The 18,377-nt window shown below is 41.8% G+C and overlaps 1 protein-coding gene across 1 annotated transcript in view; it reads left to right on the top strand.

Moving 5' to 3' along the window:
- Window positions 1–18,025, top strand: part of KCNN3 (potassium calcium-activated channel subfamily N member 3) — a 185,102-nt gene extending 167,077 nt beyond the window's left edge. Inside the window, exons 3-4 of the mRNA XM_044675048.1 lie at window positions 4,299–4,440; window positions 17,732–18,025. Coding sequence (XP_044530983.1) covers window positions 4,299–4,440; window positions 17,732–18,025 — 436 coding nt within the window. The remainder of the gene's footprint in view (window positions 1–4,298; window positions 4,441–17,731) is intronic.
- The last annotated feature ends 352 nt before the right edge of the window (window positions 18,026–18,377 follow it).

Raw genomic sequence — 18,377 nt, forward strand, 5'->3', positions numbered from 1 at the left:
CTTCCTTCCTTCCTTCCTTCCTTCCTTCCTTCCTTCCTTCCTTCCTTCCTTCCTTCCTTTCTTTCTTTCTTTCTTTCTTTCTTTCTTTCTTTCTTTCTTTCTTTCTTTCTTTCTTTCTTTCTTTCTTTCTTTCTTTCTTTCTTCCTTTCTTCCTTTCTTTCTCTATTTCTCTCTTTTTCTACTTTAGCTTCCATTCTAGAATCAATACTGTGACTGATTCCAAGGCAGAAGAGGGGTAAGGTCTAGGCAGTGGGAGGATTAAGTGACTTGCCCAGAATCATCCAGGTAGGAATTGTATGAGGTCTAATTTGAACCCAAGACCTCTATCTCTGGTTTTGGTTCTCAATCCACTGAATTACCTAGAGTTGCCTGAGGGAATTTCTTCACAGGAGGGCTTTATACCAGTAGAATCACAGTCTAGTCCAAAATGTGCAAGGCAATGTACTAAGTAGGTACCAGGGCCATGAAGTCAAAAATGAAAAGTATTTCTGCCCTTAAAAAGCTTACTGTCTCCTGGAAGAATCTAAAATGTCAGTAGATAAGGGTGTGGCACATGTAAGCACTGGATCTGTGATTTTATTTCCATAGGGAACTCTCAGGTGAGAAAACTCCTATCAATGTAGATCAGTCCTTCTTTGCCACTTTTGCCTTAGTTGCCTAGAATATTGAGAGGATATGTGACTTATCCAAAGTTACAGCTAGTATGTGTCAAAGGCAAGATTAGAACACAGGAGATAGAGAGCTGAACATTGAAGGAAGCTAAGGATTCCAAGAAATAGGAGTGAGGAAGGAGTAATTTCTAGGTGACCTCAAAAAAACACACACACACTCTCTCTCTCTCTGTACACCATACTCTTCCAAAACTACTCAAGGGGTAGCTAGGTGGCACTGTGGATAGAACACCAGGCCTGGAGTCAGGAGGACTTAGGTTCAAATCTTGCCTCAGACACTTCCTAGCTGTGTGACCCTGGGCAAGTCACTTAATACTCATCACCTAGCCCTTACTGTTCTTCTGTTCTAGAGCTAATGCTAAGAAAGTAAAGATTTTTTTAAACCTATTTAAGATTGACATCCTCCAGAAAGTCTTGGCCTTGCTGGAGCCAGACAATTCTCTTATTCTCAGTCCATAGTATATACAGAAAGCACTCTATTCATTTGGACTTGTTTATGCATTATTTGGTTTTTCCTTGGCATCATCATCAAATTGTCTCCCATCTCCTGTATCTCATCTGTCACCAGGGTTTGTTAGTATTTCCTCTGTAAAATCACGCCAGCTCTCTCCTTCCTTTTGAGCCTCCCAGGTCATGCCCACCTAACCCCATGTCTGGATTATAACAATAATCTCCTGAGAAGTTAACCTGTCCCTGGCCTTTCCTCCTTTCAATCTATTCTAACCCTTGGCAGATGAATCTTTCTAAAACCCTGCTTTTCTAATAACTTCTCTAGTTATGAACTCTGTGAGGGAAGCAATGCTGGCATTATTATCTTCGTTTTGCACATGAAGAAGCCATGGTGAAGTGATTTGCCTAAGGTCACCCAGCTGGAAATGAGCGCAGGCATTCAGGGCAGGTCTCCTGAGGCCAATACCAGTACCCTTTCTGCTCTAGTGCAGTGCTTCTACTTGGAAACTGGCAGTGGCTCCCCACTGTCTCTCTAATCAAATTCAGACTCATCATTCTGGTGTTCTCTAATATGGCTCCCATCTCCTCTAGTCACCATCTTGGTGTTGTCCCACTCTCCGTGACCTTATTTGGCAATTTTCTTGGCAGAGATAATGGACTAGTTTGCCATTTCCTTCTCCAGTTCATTGTACAAATGAGGAAACCAGGCAAATGGGATTAAGTGACTTGCTCAGGGTCACATACCTAGTAAGTGTCTGAGGCCAGATTTGAACTCAAGAAGATGAATCTTCCTGACTTCAGGCCTGATGCACTATCCACTGTACCACCTAGCTGCGATTATCTTCTGTTATATGATAATACATAGCATCGAATACAGATAAGATCTCTTCCCCACTCCCCCCCCCAAGAAATAGATTTACTTGGAATTCCTTCCTCCTACCCCATTTTTCCATGTAGTCAATTCTTTCAAACCTTATCTCAGCTCTCATCTTTTCTAGAGAGCCTTCCATCCCTCGTACTACTGGCACATGAGGTCCTCTCTTCTTCTTGATCTTCTATAATACTTATTCTGAATACTTTTCATTTTAAAAATGGAATAAAAGTCTTCCTTCTCTTCTCTGATTCCTTTCATGTATAAGTTGTGTTCCTACAATGAGAAGGTAAGGTTCTTAAGTAGAGGAAACCAGACCAGACTTCTTTTGTATCCGTCAGAGTGTCAGGAAGCATTGGGTACCAAGTACTCAACACATTCTTGGTAAATTGAGTGATTGTTACTTGCATGAGAGTTGTCCTTCCAGAAAGACTGCAAATTCTTAGTGGGCAAAGGCTATGTCTTGTGTACTTTTTCTGATGAACCCATGACCATGATTTTCTAAAAGTAATAACAAGGGGGCAGCTGGGTAGCTCAGTGGTTTGAGAGCCAGGCCTAGAGACAAGAGGTCCCAGGTTCAAATCTGGCCTCAGACCCTTCCCAGCTGTGTGACCCTGAGCAAGTCACTTGACCCCCATTGCCTAGCCTTACCACTCTTCTGCCTTGGAGCCAATACACAGTATTGACTCCAAGATGGAAGGTAAGGGTTTAAAAATAAAAATAAAAACAAAAATAAAAATAAAAATAAAAGTAACAACAATTGACAGTTGGCTAAAAAGACATGCAATACCTAACGTGGTGCATTTTGTTCAACATATTACTTTGATTTCTTTCACTTTTGTTTTTGTAGATTGGATAGAGAGGTGGATAGTATAGTAGATGGAGAACTGGCCTCGAAGCCAGGAAGATTTGGGTTCCAGACCCATCTCTGATCCATAAAAGCTGTGGAACCTTGGGCTTTATCTCTTGGTGCTCTAGGTGACCCTATAAGACTTCAAGTTACAGAGAAGGTACCCACCCACATTATTAGAGGGAGTTTCCTCATTTGGATGTTCTCTAAAGCAATGAAATCACAGGATCAGCCTCCTCTCTGTCCTATCCCCAAATGACACTTAATAAAAAGTTAGTTGGGTTGAATTCATAGATTGGACAATAAATGGGCATTGAGGGGAGTTGCAGAAAACAGGAAAGAGCCATTTCAATTTAACAAGCATTAATTCCTCCTTTAACTATGTGCCAAGTACTAGGGAAACAAAGACAGAGATAAGCTGGTCCCTTCCCTCGAGATGATTACATTCTATTAGGGAAATGCAATATATACATATATAAGTAAATGTGAAATATATAAATGGCAAGTACAAATTAATTTCAAGAGAACAGTAACAACTGGTAGCTTCCTCAAATTCATAATGACAGGTCTGGACTAGAGCTAGGGAATGGAACACTTTGAATCATACAAATTCCCCCACTGAACATTATTAATAATTTCATGAAAAAAATATGTTAGGTGAAACAACATAACCGGGGGCAGTTAGTTCCTTGGAACAATATTTATACGTGTAGCAAGTGATACAGCAACAGCCAAGTAGATGGCATGCTGGAAAGTTGATACCAATTCTCACTTTAGGAAAGTGGTCAAGAGGTGAGTCAGCTAGCTTTTGTGGCATTACAATAGAGTTTCATTATAACATATTAATGGCAGTAGTTACAAGTGATACTGACCAGGACAAAGTTGTACTGGCTATACCCACCATCACAACTATTCTTGACTTGAGGGAACCTCTACTGAACACTGAGTTGGAGCAGCCTTTCCTCCAGCCAAGCATAAAATTTATTTCTTGGGAATATGTAAAATTTCCTTGCAGGAAATTGGGAGGTGAGAGAATAGCGGGGGGTTTGTACTGTTGGACAATTTCCCCCCTGTTCTTCATTTGAGTAACTTATGAAATTATAGTTTCAGATGAATCGTACCCATCTACATTGAGCCTGTCTCTTTAGCAAGGGAAATTGAATTTTGCTATAAGATTTCATCAGAACATATCTTCTCAATTCCAGGAGGAGAGCTACAATGGAGCACCCACATAACAGCATATTTCAAGCCTGCAAACTTAAGTACACATACAATCTAGGGATGTTTCCCTTAGGCCAGAAGGTGTCTGGAGATAACTCTGACAGGCTGGTGCCAATGGGCCTTTGACCTCAGCCACAGAATCTCTGATTTTCTTGTGCTTCCCCATCCTGTGTTTGACAACCCCCCTGGATCCATGAATAACTATTCACCATACTGTGTGTGTTCCTCTTGGCAGGTACCACGACCAACAGGATGTAACTAGTAACTTTCTGGGTGCAATGTGGCTTATCTCCATCACATTCCTTTCCATTGGGTATGGGGACATGGTTCCTCACACATACTGTGGAAAAGGTGTCTGTCTTCTCACTGGCATCATGGTAAGTATATGTGTGTGTGTGTGTGTGTGTGTGTGTGTGCCCGCGCGCGCACATGCGTACTATTTTTTCTCCCTCCCAACTCCTCTATCATCTAAACTCTATGAACAGTCTTCTTGGTGAGGCTACAGTGTTCTTCACATTATTCTTTGTGTTAACAACCGATGGTGCTCTTCTTTGAAGCATAAGTTACCAGCCAATCAATAAACATTTATTAAGCACCTACTATGTGCCAGGCACCATTCAAAGACCATACGGCTGGGCATGAAAAGTCAGAGTTTTCTATAGGTCATTTTTAGGTTCAGGCTTCTTTTTATTTTTTCAAAATTCAAAATCCCTGTTCTGCATGCAAGGAGTATCCCAGTTCATTAAAAAGTCCTGAGTCTTAAGGCCTTGTGATGTCTGGCCTAAAATGAAGCCTCAGCCTTTTAACATTGATTACAACTAGTCAAGTGGGAAAAGCACTGATTGGAACTAGTGTCAGAAGACCTTGGTTTTGTGTCCTGGTTCTGCCATTTTCTACCTATTTGGCACTCAGCAAATAACTTAACCAACTCTTTGAGGCTCATTGCTATCATCTATAAAATGGGCACACTAATGCTTGTATGACCTACCTCACAGGAATGTTGTGATGATCAAATAACAGAAGGTACAGAGTGATTTGTAAAGCTAATGCACTACAGAAAAGTAAGCAATGATTTTTGTTCCATCCTTCTCCTGCTTTTAGTAAATTAAATTCTATTTAACAAGCATTTATTGGACACCTACTGTGTGTTAGGCACTATGCCAGGCCCTGGAACTATAAAATAAAAAAGTTCCTGTCCTCAAGGAGGTTACATTCTTTTGGGAAGAAATGATGCATATATATATGTATATTTGCTTATTTATGTTATATATAAGAACTGGAAGGCTCAGGAAAAGCTTCACGTAGGAAGGAGCAATGGAACTGAATTTTGAAGAAAGCTAGAGATGCTTCCAGGTAGAGATAAGGAAAGGAGAGCATTCCAAGAACCTCAGCAAGCCTCATTTGCAATAAAGCAGTGATTCCATTATTAGTGGACACATGGCACCGCTCCCTGGATATCTCTTTTCTCTGGCAATGGACAAAGGGATGATTTAAGAAGACAGAACTTACTTCCTTGCAGAACTTTAAGGCTAAGCAAGCCTTAAGGCTAAGCAAGCCAGTAATTATTCTTCAATGGTTTAAGAGCAATCTTTCTTAGACATAAAGGGTTGGACCAGCTGACCATGAATTTCCTTCCAACACTCTAGATGTTTATATATCACCTTGGGAACTCAAAAGCAAATTCTCTCTCTGAAGTTTAAATTAATTCCTCGCCAACCCCACCGTTTTGCCTATAGTATCCCTCCCTATCCCATTTTGCCGGTAAACATTTTCTGGGCCTTGTCTCAGTTGACCTGAATCCCATCGGACTTGAGCTCAATTGAGGGGGCCACCATTGTTGGCCTCTCCAAGGAATTAACAATTGGGTCCTAGAAGAAACAATAAGGATATCTATGCAATCAAAATCATTCGTGTCACTGGGCACTGGGCTAGTTAGTGACTGGTATGAGACAAAGAGAGTAGGACACGATTCTGCTTTTTCGAGGCTGGATACCAGACACTGAGCGTAAATTTGGGTGGCCCATATTAGCAGGCAAGTTTCAACACAAAAGTAAATAAGAATGACTTAGCACCACAGTGGGGATAAATCATGGCTAAATGTGAGCCTTAGGAACAAATACCTCTAAGAATTTAGCAGGAGTCTGCCTGGCGCAGGTCCAACCTGCACCAACGAGGAAGGGAGACTATTCTTAACCAAAGGCTGCAAAATTATATGCAATGATGAAGACTTTCCCGGGTCTCATCAAGACATCCCTTGGAAGACTAGAATTTCTACCACTGAGCCATCATTTGGTCAATGCTAACCCACTCCATCGGTGACAGGCTGGATGATTTGGCAGCCATCTGATTGATGTGCCAAGCTGTCAACCTTGCTGTTATTTTTAAACACCAGCCATTCTCTCTCCCAGCCCTGAAATTCAACACATCCAGGAAACAACCCCTATACTGACCATTTCACGGGTTTCTTGAGTATCTCTCATCTCCATGCTTCCTATCTAGAAAAGGTGAGTGGCATGGGCATGAATGATGACCTTGGCTCTGCCCCCTCCTTGACTTGTGACCCGAAGCAAATCAGTTAACCTGCTGGATCCATGACCTCATTTGCTGGCTTCTTGAATTCTCTGGGGGAATGGTGGTAACAAAAGTTAAAAAAGTATATTTAGACAATAAAGAATCCATGTACCCCCTTTGCTATTTTAGTATCCATGCTGCCGAAGGGAGCACTTCCACTTCATTATTTTTTTTTAAACCCTTACCTTCTGCCTTAGATTCTAAGGCAGAAGAGCAGTAAGGGCCAGGCAATGGGGTTAAGTGACTTGTCCAGGGTCACACAGCTAGGAATTATCTGAGACCAGATTTGAACCTAGGACCTCCCATCTCCTACTCTCAAACCCCTGAGCCACTCAGCTACCCCTTTTTAAAAATTTTTATTTTTATTTATTTATTTTTCTTCTTCCCCTTCATTATTAAAAAAACTCAGGACATCCCATCATCTCCTTCTTTGAGCAAAAGGTCACTGCCCAAATGGGTGAATTTCTCTGGACAGAAGCACTTTGTTCTCCTCATTGTCAGCATTTCTCTTTTTTCACTATTAACAAAGATTTAATTTCTCTTCTTCTCAGCTCTGTTCCCCATTTGGTGGGGGGGTTGGGGGAGAAAAAGATAAACCCCTCATGACAAGTATGCAAATTCTAGCACACTAAATTCCTGCCTTAGTCCTGTCCAAAAGCGCATGTTTCATTCACCATCTTGGCTGCCAGGATTTGCATCCAGATGTAAAGGAGCCGCTTCCCTTTCCCGTCTGTCACCATTGAGAAGCCCTGGTGGGCTTTCTGTAATAAGGAACTTGCCTGCTCGTGCGGAGTCATCCCTTTCAAGGGTTCTGAGTGCCCCCTCCTCCCCGCAGCGCCCACCGCCCTCCCAAACCCGCTCCCACTAGGAATACCAGGAATACCTCCCTATTATCATTACGAGGGGCCGTCCTCAAGGTAGGCCTTACAGTTTGGTTACCATGGCCACCGCGAAGGCCCAGGCCAGGCCTGCTCACAATGGAAGAGGAAGGATTTGTGTATGCATGCTGTAAATAGTCTTAATCATTGTTTTCTTTCTGCTATCTCAGTAGCAGTGCAATTATCAGCCATTAAGCAGGGGGTATAATTGTCTGAGCAACTTGACGTGACTGGCATAGAGCTGGTGGATCTGGAAGGCTTCACGCTCTCTGCCCCCCACCCCAAGGCAGAGAGGTCAAAGGAGGGTGGCCTTCGGTTTTTTTCAACAGGGAAAACTTCATCACAGCCGTTCTGATGCCCCAAGGCAGCAATAGAGAGTCTTACTATATTATATATAATGATAAACATGTCATAGATTTATTTTAGATTTATAAAATAAAAACATCATATTAATATTGATGATAATATTAATAAAAAAACATCAGAGCCAGCTAGGTGACTCAGTGAATAGAGTGTCAGGCCTAGAGACAGGAGGTCCTGGGTTCAAATTTGACCTCAGACACTTCCCAGCTGTGTGTCTTTGAGCGAGTCACTTAACCCCCATTGCCTAGCCCTTTCTGCTCTTCTGCCTTGGAGCCAATACTTAGTATTGATTCTAAGAGATGGGAAGAGTTTGGATTTTGGTCTCCCCCTCCCCCCCACCATGTATCAACTAATACTTAGCATTGATTCTAAGATAGAAAATAAGGGGTATTTTTTTTGTTGTTGTTGTTTTAATGTATCATCTTATATAGAATGCTCTAGGTGACACAGTGGATAAAGTGCTAGACCTGGAATCAGGAAGAACTGAGTTCAAAATTGACTTTAGAGGGGCAGCTGGGTAGCTCAGTGGATTGAGAGCCAGGCCTAGAGGCAGGAGATCCTGGGTTCAAATCCGGCCTCAGATACTTCCCAGCTGTGTGACCCTGGGCAAGTCACTTGACCCCCATTGCCTACCCTTACCAATCTTCCACCTATAAGTCAATACACAGAAGTTAAAGGGTTTAAAATAAAAACAAAAAAACAAAACAAAAAAAATTGACTTTAGATACTTCCTAGCTGTGTGACCCTGGGCAAGTCATTTAACCCCCATTGCCTAGCCCTTACCACTCTTCTGCCTTGGAATTAATACTTAGTATTGATTCTAAAATAGAAGATAAGGATTTTCAGCTAATAAATGTTAAGTATGTGGGGGGAAGAAGATAAGATTTTTCTTTGTTTTTTTAATGTATCATCTTGTATAGAGGGATCTAGGTAACACAGTGGATAGAGTTCTGAACCTAGAATCAGGAAGACTTGCATTCAAATCTAGCCCTAGATATGATTAGCTGTGGCCCTGGGCAAGTCATTTAATCTGTCTGCCTCAATTTTCTATTCCATAAAATGGGAATGATAATAATAGCACACACACATTCTCTTCCAATATTGTTCTGAGGATAAATGAAATAATTTTGGCAAAGTGCGTTGCAAACCTTCTGCCTATTTCATTGAAGATCTAGAACAAAGAGGACACTGGAACTCTCAAATGTTGTCTGCAGTGCACCCTTTGGGTTCTGAAGGCATGACCTACAATGTGGCCAGTCTAGATCTATATCCTCATTTTAAAATTTTTATTTCTTTTTAATTCTTACTTTCCATCTTTTAAAAAAATTCTTACCTTCCATCTTAAAATCAATACCGTGTACTGGTTCCAAAGCAGAAAAGCAGTAAGGGCTAGGTAATGGGTGTTAGGGACTTGCCCAGGGTCAAACAGCTAGGAAGTCAAATTTGAACCCAGGACCTTCTATCTCTAGGGCTGGCTCTAAATCCACCGATCCATGTAGCTGTCCCCTCTTCCACCCTTGTAGTGAGGCACTCTGGGGCATTAACAGAACATTGATGAGTGATGGGGGTGGCTGGCAGAAACTGCTGTCGATGCCTGTTAAATTCACGGAGGTTGAGTAAAGGCTTCATAGAGCAGTGTATTTCTTTGGGCTTAAGGTGAGCCTCAAGAGGAAGGGAGTAATAAAGGGAATGTCAGGGCAAACAGGGTCGCTTTTGCAGGGTGGTGGTGGATGAGGAACAGAGAACTCGGCACGACATTTGGTGGGTTTCCATTTCAGAAGATAAACTTCTCTTCTGCAACACCCACACAGTTACCAAGGATCACTTAGACTCAAACCAATTGATGTTATCCTAGTTGTTACAAGGAATCTGCTGAAGCTAAAGGATCCAGCTGTAAGCTCTCCTGGCCCCTCTGTTACATTTGTCACTTTCATTTATGTGTTATTTTCTTTTCTGCTTCTTTAGTTAAGGACACATCATCCTCAGCCCCTCCAGAGTGGGGCTTTCCGCCCCCCTCTCCCCACTTCTAGAGGCTTTCCAGCTGGGAAATGTTTCTTGGAAACCAGAAGCAGGAGGACAAGAATGGAGGAGTCCAGAGCCTCTGGCCTCTTTCCAAGCCCCATAAATCAATTAGGTATTTTCACCCCATCTCAGGCCATTCTTTTCTCCATTGCTGGTCCCTGGGCTCAGACTCTGCCTGTCATGCCCCACCTGTCTTCCTAGGGAGAAAAAAAAGAACAAAAAGCAAACCATTTCAAAAGATCCACTTACCATTTCTTCTCACTGAGGGAATACAAGCCAGAATAACTCCAAGTAAGACCTAGGGAACAGGGCTGGTGTCAGCTCTGACTCAGTCCTTGGCATATTCAAGGGTAAGAAGTCTGAGTCACAGATTTGCTCCACATTCTGACCCCATGGCAGTCACATCAGCAGCTGCTCACCCTTTTCTGTCTTCTCCTCCTTCACTGCTGTCTCCACTCTCCCAGACTGTCTCTAAATTCTCCTGTTTATACACCGTGAGCTTCTCTTGGGCCATGACTGCCGATGTCTTGTGGCGTCCCGTAAAACCATGGCACCTCCACCCTCTTAAGCGTTCATTCACTGACTGCCCACGGAGTATGAGGCACCAGGGGGAGGGATACAATGGTGAATAAGACACAGACCCTTCCCTGGAAGAGCCAAGAGTCTGTCAGAGAGGATCGAATAAAGATGCCGACAACGGTACAGCAAAGGTAACAACACAACGCTACAGAAAGCAGATTGAATTGGAAGTCATAGATCGGAAGGCACTTTACGGGCCAGCTAGGCAATCCTTTCATTTTACAGATGGATGAGGGAACTGAGGTGGGGAAGGAGGGACAAGTGACTTGCTCAAAGTCATACAAGTAGAGAGCATCAGAGACAAGATCTGAATCCCAGACCTCTGATTCTCAGAGATAGAGATTGTTCCAAAATACCATACCTATTCCAATCCAACATTTTTATTGTTTTTCAGTCATTTTTCAGCCATATCCAACTCTCTGTGGACCCATTTGGGATTTTCTTGGCAAAGTTACTGGAGTGGTTTGACATTTCTTTCTCTAGCTCACTTTCCAGATGAGGAAACTGAGGCAAACAGGGTTAAGTGATTTGTCCCGAGCCACACAGCTAGTAAGGGTCTGAGGCCAGATTTGAACTCAAGAAGAGGAGTCTTACTGACTCAGGTTTGGTCCCCTATCCACTGCACCACTAGCTGTCCTTCCAGTCCAAAAACTTGTGCTCAAATGCCAGTTCTGCTCTTTACTGTCTATGTTACCCTAGGAAAGTCTCTTTCCCTCTATGGATCTCAGTTTGAAGGGAGTTGGATTTTTGACTGCTAAGGTCCTTTCCAGCTTTGAATCTACAAGTCATTTCAAATTTGATAGATGTATCATAAGAGAGGTGGGAGCTAAGCGTTATGGAAGTAAAGAGGAGAGAGATTACTAACCTTAGGTGCTTTGTCTGGAGAAGAGAAATCTTAGTGGGGTCCTAGTGAAGATTTCATAGAATAGACATTCGAGTTGGGCTTTTCACGATGTGCAGGATCTAAACAGATGAAAATAGGAGAGAAGGCCATGCCAGATGAAGGGATGGATCAGCATGAAAAAAAAAATCAGTCATAAATCACATTGACATTGCCCAACTAAAGAATATCTAAAAAAGTTAGGGCAGCTAATTGACACAGTAGGTAAAGGGATGGGTCTAGAGGCCGGAAGACCCATCTTCCTAAATTCAAATCTAACCTCAGATGCTCTGTAGCACTGTGACCCTGGGCAAGTCACTTAATCTCAATTGCCTACTCCTTGCTGCTAAGGTAAGAGTTAAAAAAAAACAGTAATGGGGCAAGGGATAGATAGATGGCACAGATGATAAGCTCTGAGCCTAGATTTAGAAAGATTCATTTTCCTGAATTCAATTTGACTTCAGACACTTATTAGCTGGGTGACCCTGAGCAAGTCACTTAACCCCACTGGCCTCAGTATTCTCATCTATAAAATGAACTGGAGAAGAAAATGACAAACCACTCCAGGATCTCTGTCACAAAAACCCCAAATGGGGTCAAGAGGAGTCAAACATGACTGAAAATGCCTGAACAACAACAATATATGAAATAACAATTATAGCAGCAACAACTATATTGCATAGATGGCTACATAACAAAAGACCCATCTTTTTAAAAAAGAAATTTTATTCATATCTTTTATTTCTATATCACATATATTTTCTTTTTCCTATTTGAGACATTCATTTTATTTTATCTTTAGTAATATTTTATTTTCTCCCAATTATATGTAAAAACAATTTTAATATACTTTAAAAAAACTTTTTCAATTCCAAATTCTCTCTCCTTCCCACCTTCCCTCCCTCACTTCCTACTACCCCTCCCTAAGACAGTAAGCTATCTGATCTAGGTTTGACATGTAACACATGTATTTTCCAATACATTCCTACCTCCCTCTCCCAAAGAGTCAACCCTCATAAGAAGAAAGAGAAGAAGAAATTAGTTCTTCAGAACTTACCAACCTGTTAAAAAAAAAGCCTGACATTATATATAGTTTTCAAATGCAATGAGATAATCATTGTAAAGAGATTAGCACAGTACCTGACACATCGTAAGTGCTCATATAATTTCACAGCATTCAGTCTCGACTTTTGTTGTGCTTTGCATTTATGTTATTGTAGTCGTTGTGTGTATTGTTTTCTTGGCTCCACTTACTTCACTTTGCATCAGTTCATGTAAGCCTTGCCATGCTTCTCTATATTCATCATGTTGCTCATTTATTATAACATGGTAACATTCCTTTATAGTTATGTAACACAACGAGTTTAACTCTTGTCCTTTATGTATCGGTATCTGTCAGGAATAGCTAGGGCATCAGGCCTGAAACCAGGAAGATTCAGCTTCCAGCCTCAGATGCCTTGTGTGACCCTGGGCAAGTCACTTAATCCTATTTGCCTCAGTTTCCTCATGTGTAAAATGATCTGGAGAAGGAAATGGCAAATCACTCTATTATCTTTGCCAAGAAAACCCCCAGTGCAGTCATGAAGAGTCAGATGCAACTGAAAAATGACTGAACAATTTGTCTCATAGTGCTATATGGCTACACATTACAAAACACGTCAGGCTCCAAAGAATTAAAGCAGAAAGTCTTATAAAGGGAAACGGAGAGATGAAGAGAGACATGAGTTGATTGCAACATATTGTCCATTACAAGACTGAACGGAAGTGGGATAAAGGATCTTATCAGAGAAGTGTCTGACCAGAAAAGGAAGATGACCTCACTTATGTAGGATAATTCACATGTTCTGTTGGATCCACAAATCAGATTCCTCTAGAAGAGACCCCTATCATGTTATGTGGTCCTTCCTGAGGATGATTTCTGAGAGGATATGGACGGGAGTCCCACAGAAGAAAGGGTGGCTGGATTGCAAAGTACAGGGCTGGAGGAATTGAGGGAGCTAATAACCATTGAAATGCTAGAGTAGTAGGATTTGAGAATGCACGTTTGTGTTTGCACATGAATGTATGTGTGAATACACATACACATTCCCCATCCACCCCCACCCTCTCGTGGGAGTGGGCACATGATCAACATTGGCCTCTCTTCACAGGCCAAAAGGCAGGGGTTGGAACCTTGGTATACCCCCAGTCTAGTCCTCAGGAGGTTGCCACTGTGTTCAAAAGAAACTTTCCTGAGGAATTAACCTTGGCTGTCTCCTTGACTCTGTATATGACAGTGGTTTTTTGTTTTTTTTTAAATGCTTACCTTCTGTTTTGGAATCAGTCATAAGTACTGGTTCCAAAACAGAGAGCAGTAAGGACTAGACAGTGAGGATTTAGTGACTTGTCCAGGGTCACACAGCTGGGACATATCTGAGATCAGATTTGAACCCAGGACCTCCTATTTCTCTCTACACACTAAAGCGACCTAACCGACCCCTAGCTTTTAAAAAGACAAAAAAGGAGATGAGTAAAGAAATATTAAGCATCTATTGTTCTCTGGAATTTGAAGGTAGGGCTAAAATAACAGTGATTTCAAGATCCATAAGTCATATGGGGTTTAACAGAAACTGAGGTCATGGATAGGGTGCTAGACCTGAAGGCAAGAAAAATGAGATTGTAAGCCTACCCGAGACATTTGGCAATTGTATGACCCTGAGGAATTCATGTCCCTGCTCAGAACCTCAGTTTCCCCATCTGTAAAAATGAGGGGGTTAGAGTAGATGACCTGGAAACACTCTTCAAGCTCTGGAAATACGAACCTCTGATCCTGTTTAAATTAGAAGTGGTAAATGAGAGCTAGTTCATTTACCTGCTTCCATGCCAACATTTTTCCTAATTGTATAAAACAGATGGTCCCTCAATAAAAATGCTCTCATTTCCAATCAGAGGCTCCCGGCAGTTCAGCTAGATGGACTATGAATCATGGTGAGCTTTTCAGTACTCTCCATTAAGAAAATGGGGGAACATAGCTTTACATTTAGGTAATCAAATATCCTGGTTCGTTTTCAAAAGATTGCCTATTAAGTACACAAGAGGTTTACTAGACTTTATTTCAACACTATCCATTTGAGGTCATTAGAATGTAAACACCTTGAAGACAAAGATTACTCCTTGTTTGATCTTTATATCCCAATGCTTAGGACAGCACTCTGAATACAGTAGACACTTAATAAACCCTTGTCAAATTGAATTTAGGCATAACTTTGCCTGCAGACAAGAGAAATGAACAAGGATAAAGCTTGTGGGAACTTCTCCAGTTCCATATTTCCGATATTCTGTGATGTACCCCTATCTGCTGGGCTTCTGGCAAAAGTTCTATTGAAATGGAATATAAAGGAGAATGGCTCTTTTTTTGGTCTTGTTGAGGAGAAAAGCTATCAAGCTACTATTTAGACCTGAATTCTTTTATACTCTCCTTGCTTTGCTTTTTAAAACCTACCTGTCTAGTAATAACTACAAACTGGATTCTCCCATTGCCCAATTTTATTCCAAGTTCCACCCAAATGAAAAGAAAGCCACCAACTGTCCCAACAACAGAAGCAGAGAAAAGATAATTCATATAGACCCTTCTCTTTTTCCTTCATTGTGATAGAAGTGGGTAATTGGCCAACACCAAGAGAAATGCCAGAATCTTTTAAAGGGAGAACTTGGGAGAAAATGGGAGGAAATGCTGCCAGTTTCAGCTATACAAAAAAAGTACATAGGTTTCTTCTTTATTACTCTGTGGGAAAGGAGAGAAAGAGAGAAAAAATTAGAAAGTTGGGAACAGAAATGGCTAAATGTTTTCCTCCCAACTGTTTGTTATCTGATATGCTACAACATCCAAAAAAAAAAACCCAACAATAATCTTTCCAACCTCTTACAAATGAGTGAATTTTAAAAGAACAACAGATTTAATGAACCCAAAATGTTATTGGTCAGTTGCCTAGGTGAACAGGCATGCTTCCGCCTCAGATTCTTGGACACAGATGATATAGAAACTGACAACATCATCTGCTAACTAGTGAATCAAACTGTTAGTTTCCGCAAACTTGTAGAATTGGGTCAGAGACAGAAGGGATCAATCAGTCTGTGGTAGATTGGAAATGACCCCTGTCTGACTAACAGAGCAAAGAATAAGATCAGCTGCCCTATGAGCTATGTCAGAGCACTGATCAGGTGACCAGAAATGAACATGAAATAAAGTGAATCTATCCTTTTCACTGATGCTGACATTTTGTAGCCAAAAAAAAAGCTAAGATAAACTGAAACCAATGAGTAAAATGTTGTAACATGTCCTTCTGTTCCACCCTATCTCTAGAACAATTACTGAGTCAGTTGACTGGAGGAAATTGAAGAGTCCAGGAAATCAATTCTGTCATTCATTTCCTGGAAATGTTGACTCGTTCACTTGCCCTCCCTGCACATCAGTAGAATGTTTACTGTAATGAAGGAGATGCCACTATTTTGGAAAACTTTGAGTATCATATTCCGATCGGGGCATCGTGTTTTTAGGAAGGACATTGGCAAACTGGGAGGATCCCAGAGGAAGTAAAGAAGGCAGAAAGCTATGCCATAAGAGGACTAGTTGAAGGAAATTGGATGGCTTAGCCTGGAGGGGAGAAGACTTATTAAGAACATTCTAGCTGTCTTCAGTCCAATCCAACTCAACAAATATTTATTAACTGTCCATTCTGTGCAAGCCACTTGGAGGTGCACAAAGAAGGGATTACAAATACAAAAATGTAATCATCCCTATCCTCAGGGAGAGGGCAAGCTACAGTCGTTGCACAGGTAAATCCAAGTAAATTCAAGTATTTGGAGATCTGTCATATGAAAGAGGATTAGACTTGTGCTAGCCAAAGAGCAGTAGATAGAAGCTGCAGAAAGATAGACTCTAACTGATCAGGGCTAAACCAAGCTTCTCAATCATTCATCAGTTCATCAATCTAGAGGTAGAAGGGACCTTGGAGGCCATTATTTACTCCAATCTTTTCATTTTTCAGGTGAAGAAACTGAGGCCCAAGAAGGTTAAGTTTCTTGCCCAGTGTCATACAAAATATCAGATGTAGGATTTGAACCCAAATCTTCTGATTCCAGAGCTAGTAAGCCTTCTACTGTACCATATGGCCTCCTGATTCAAACTGTCCCTAAGCAGAACAAGAGACCTCTCTGAAGGACTACGTTCAGGGAGGTGGTCGAGGAAACACTGGTTCAGATATCAATTGGACTAAATGGTCCCTGAGATCCCTTCCAGCTCTAAGATTCTGGGATTCTATATATTTTATGAAGGTCTATGAATGGATCCTTAGGTAGAAGTGTTCTTGTTTTTGTTTTTTTTTAAATGGATATACCCTGCATGATGATTAAGAGCATGAAAGCCCCAATGAAGTCAGAAAATACTCTGATCTTGACACCGTTTCACATCCGCAGACATGCCATGAGAGGTGCCCTCCAAGAAATGCACATTTTCAAGACAGTCTACTCTTCTAGCTTCATTGAATCTCTCAAAAAAAAAATCTTTTGATATTGTGCAAGTCTCTCAGCCATCTAATGAAGTATCTACTTCATAAATTATCCATCCAAGTGTTCCTTCCTTCCCTGGGCTGTTTAGGGGAAATGCATGCGTGAGTGTGTGTGCGTGTGCGTATGTGTGTGTGTGTGTGTGTGTGTGTGTGTGTGTGTGTGTGTGTGTGTGTACATGTGTTCTCCCCTACATTCCCAAACTGGAGAGATAGAGCTGGCAATCAGATTAGTGGCTGTCCCGGACATCCCATGCCTCTTCTCTCTTCCATTAATATGAGAGAACAGTTGAGCATTTTTGTAGAGGCTCTGTCTCTCAATGCGATACATTTTAAAGCTTCCTCCTGGTGGAAGGAGAGATTATCCTACATCTTTGGAGGTGGAGGGGAGGTCAAAGACACAGAAGTTTAGAGACCTGTTGGGTGATGGGTTCCACAGTCCTCCACACAAAGCAAGGACTTTGTAACTACTCTGCAGTGAGAGGGCATTCTTTTTTTATTTTTTTAAACCCTTACCTTCTATCTTAGAATCAATAGTTCCAAGGCAGAAGAGTAGAAAGGACTAAGCAATGGGGGTCAAGTGACTTGCCCAGGGTCACACAGTTAAGAAGTGTCTGAGACCAGTTTTGAACCCAGGACTTCCTATCTCTAGACCTGGCTCTCAATCCACTGAGCCACCCAGTTGCCCCCAAGAGCATCTTTGTCCTCCAGCCTCCTTTGAATCAAGCTGGTGGCTGGTCTGAGGATGATACAGAGGGAGCAGAGCCTCGGGGAATTTTGCTTCTTAACCAGAATGTTCTCTTCTTTGCTTTTCCTGCTGTTCCTATCCCAGGGTGCCGGCTGTACTGCTCTGGTGGTGGCTGTGGTTGCCAGAAAGTTGGAACTCACCAAAGCCGAGAAGCACGTTCACAACTTCATGATGGACACTCAGCTCACAAAACGGGTAAAAAGCCCCTTTGCCTTTTCATTATCCAGAATACCTCTGAAACAGGGGAAGGTGAAACCATTAAAGAGCAATGCCCCTGCTCCAACTTCCCAGAGTCACATCTCATGCAGCCCCCCATTCTGGCAACGTGACTTCAAATGGAATCCAGCTTCAATGAGCCTCCCATTTGCACCACTATAAAATGAAAAACTTCAAGGTTTTTTTCACAGTAGATTCCCCCTCTATTTTTTAAACCCTTAGCTTCCATCTTAGAATTGATACTGTATAGTGGTTCTAAGGCAGAAAGAAGAGCGGTAAGGACTAGACAATGGGGGTTAAATGACTTGCCCAGGGTCACCCTGCTAGGAAATGTCTGAGGTCATATTTGAGCCCAGAACCTCCCATCCCCAGGCCTGACTCCCTATCCTCTGAGCCAGCTAGCTCTCCCTAGTTCTTCTTCTACTGATGGAGTACAGATAACAACCGCTCTCACCCTTAGCAGACATACCTCTTAGAATTTATTATGATTGAAAAATATGTCACCTTATGGTCA

This window comes from Gracilinanus agilis, chromosome 4 (genome assembly GCF_016433145.1).
Source record: "Gracilinanus agilis isolate LMUSP501 chromosome 4, AgileGrace, whole genome shotgun sequence".
Lineage (NCBI taxonomy): Eukaryota > Metazoa > Chordata > Mammalia > Didelphimorphia > Didelphidae > Gracilinanus > Gracilinanus agilis.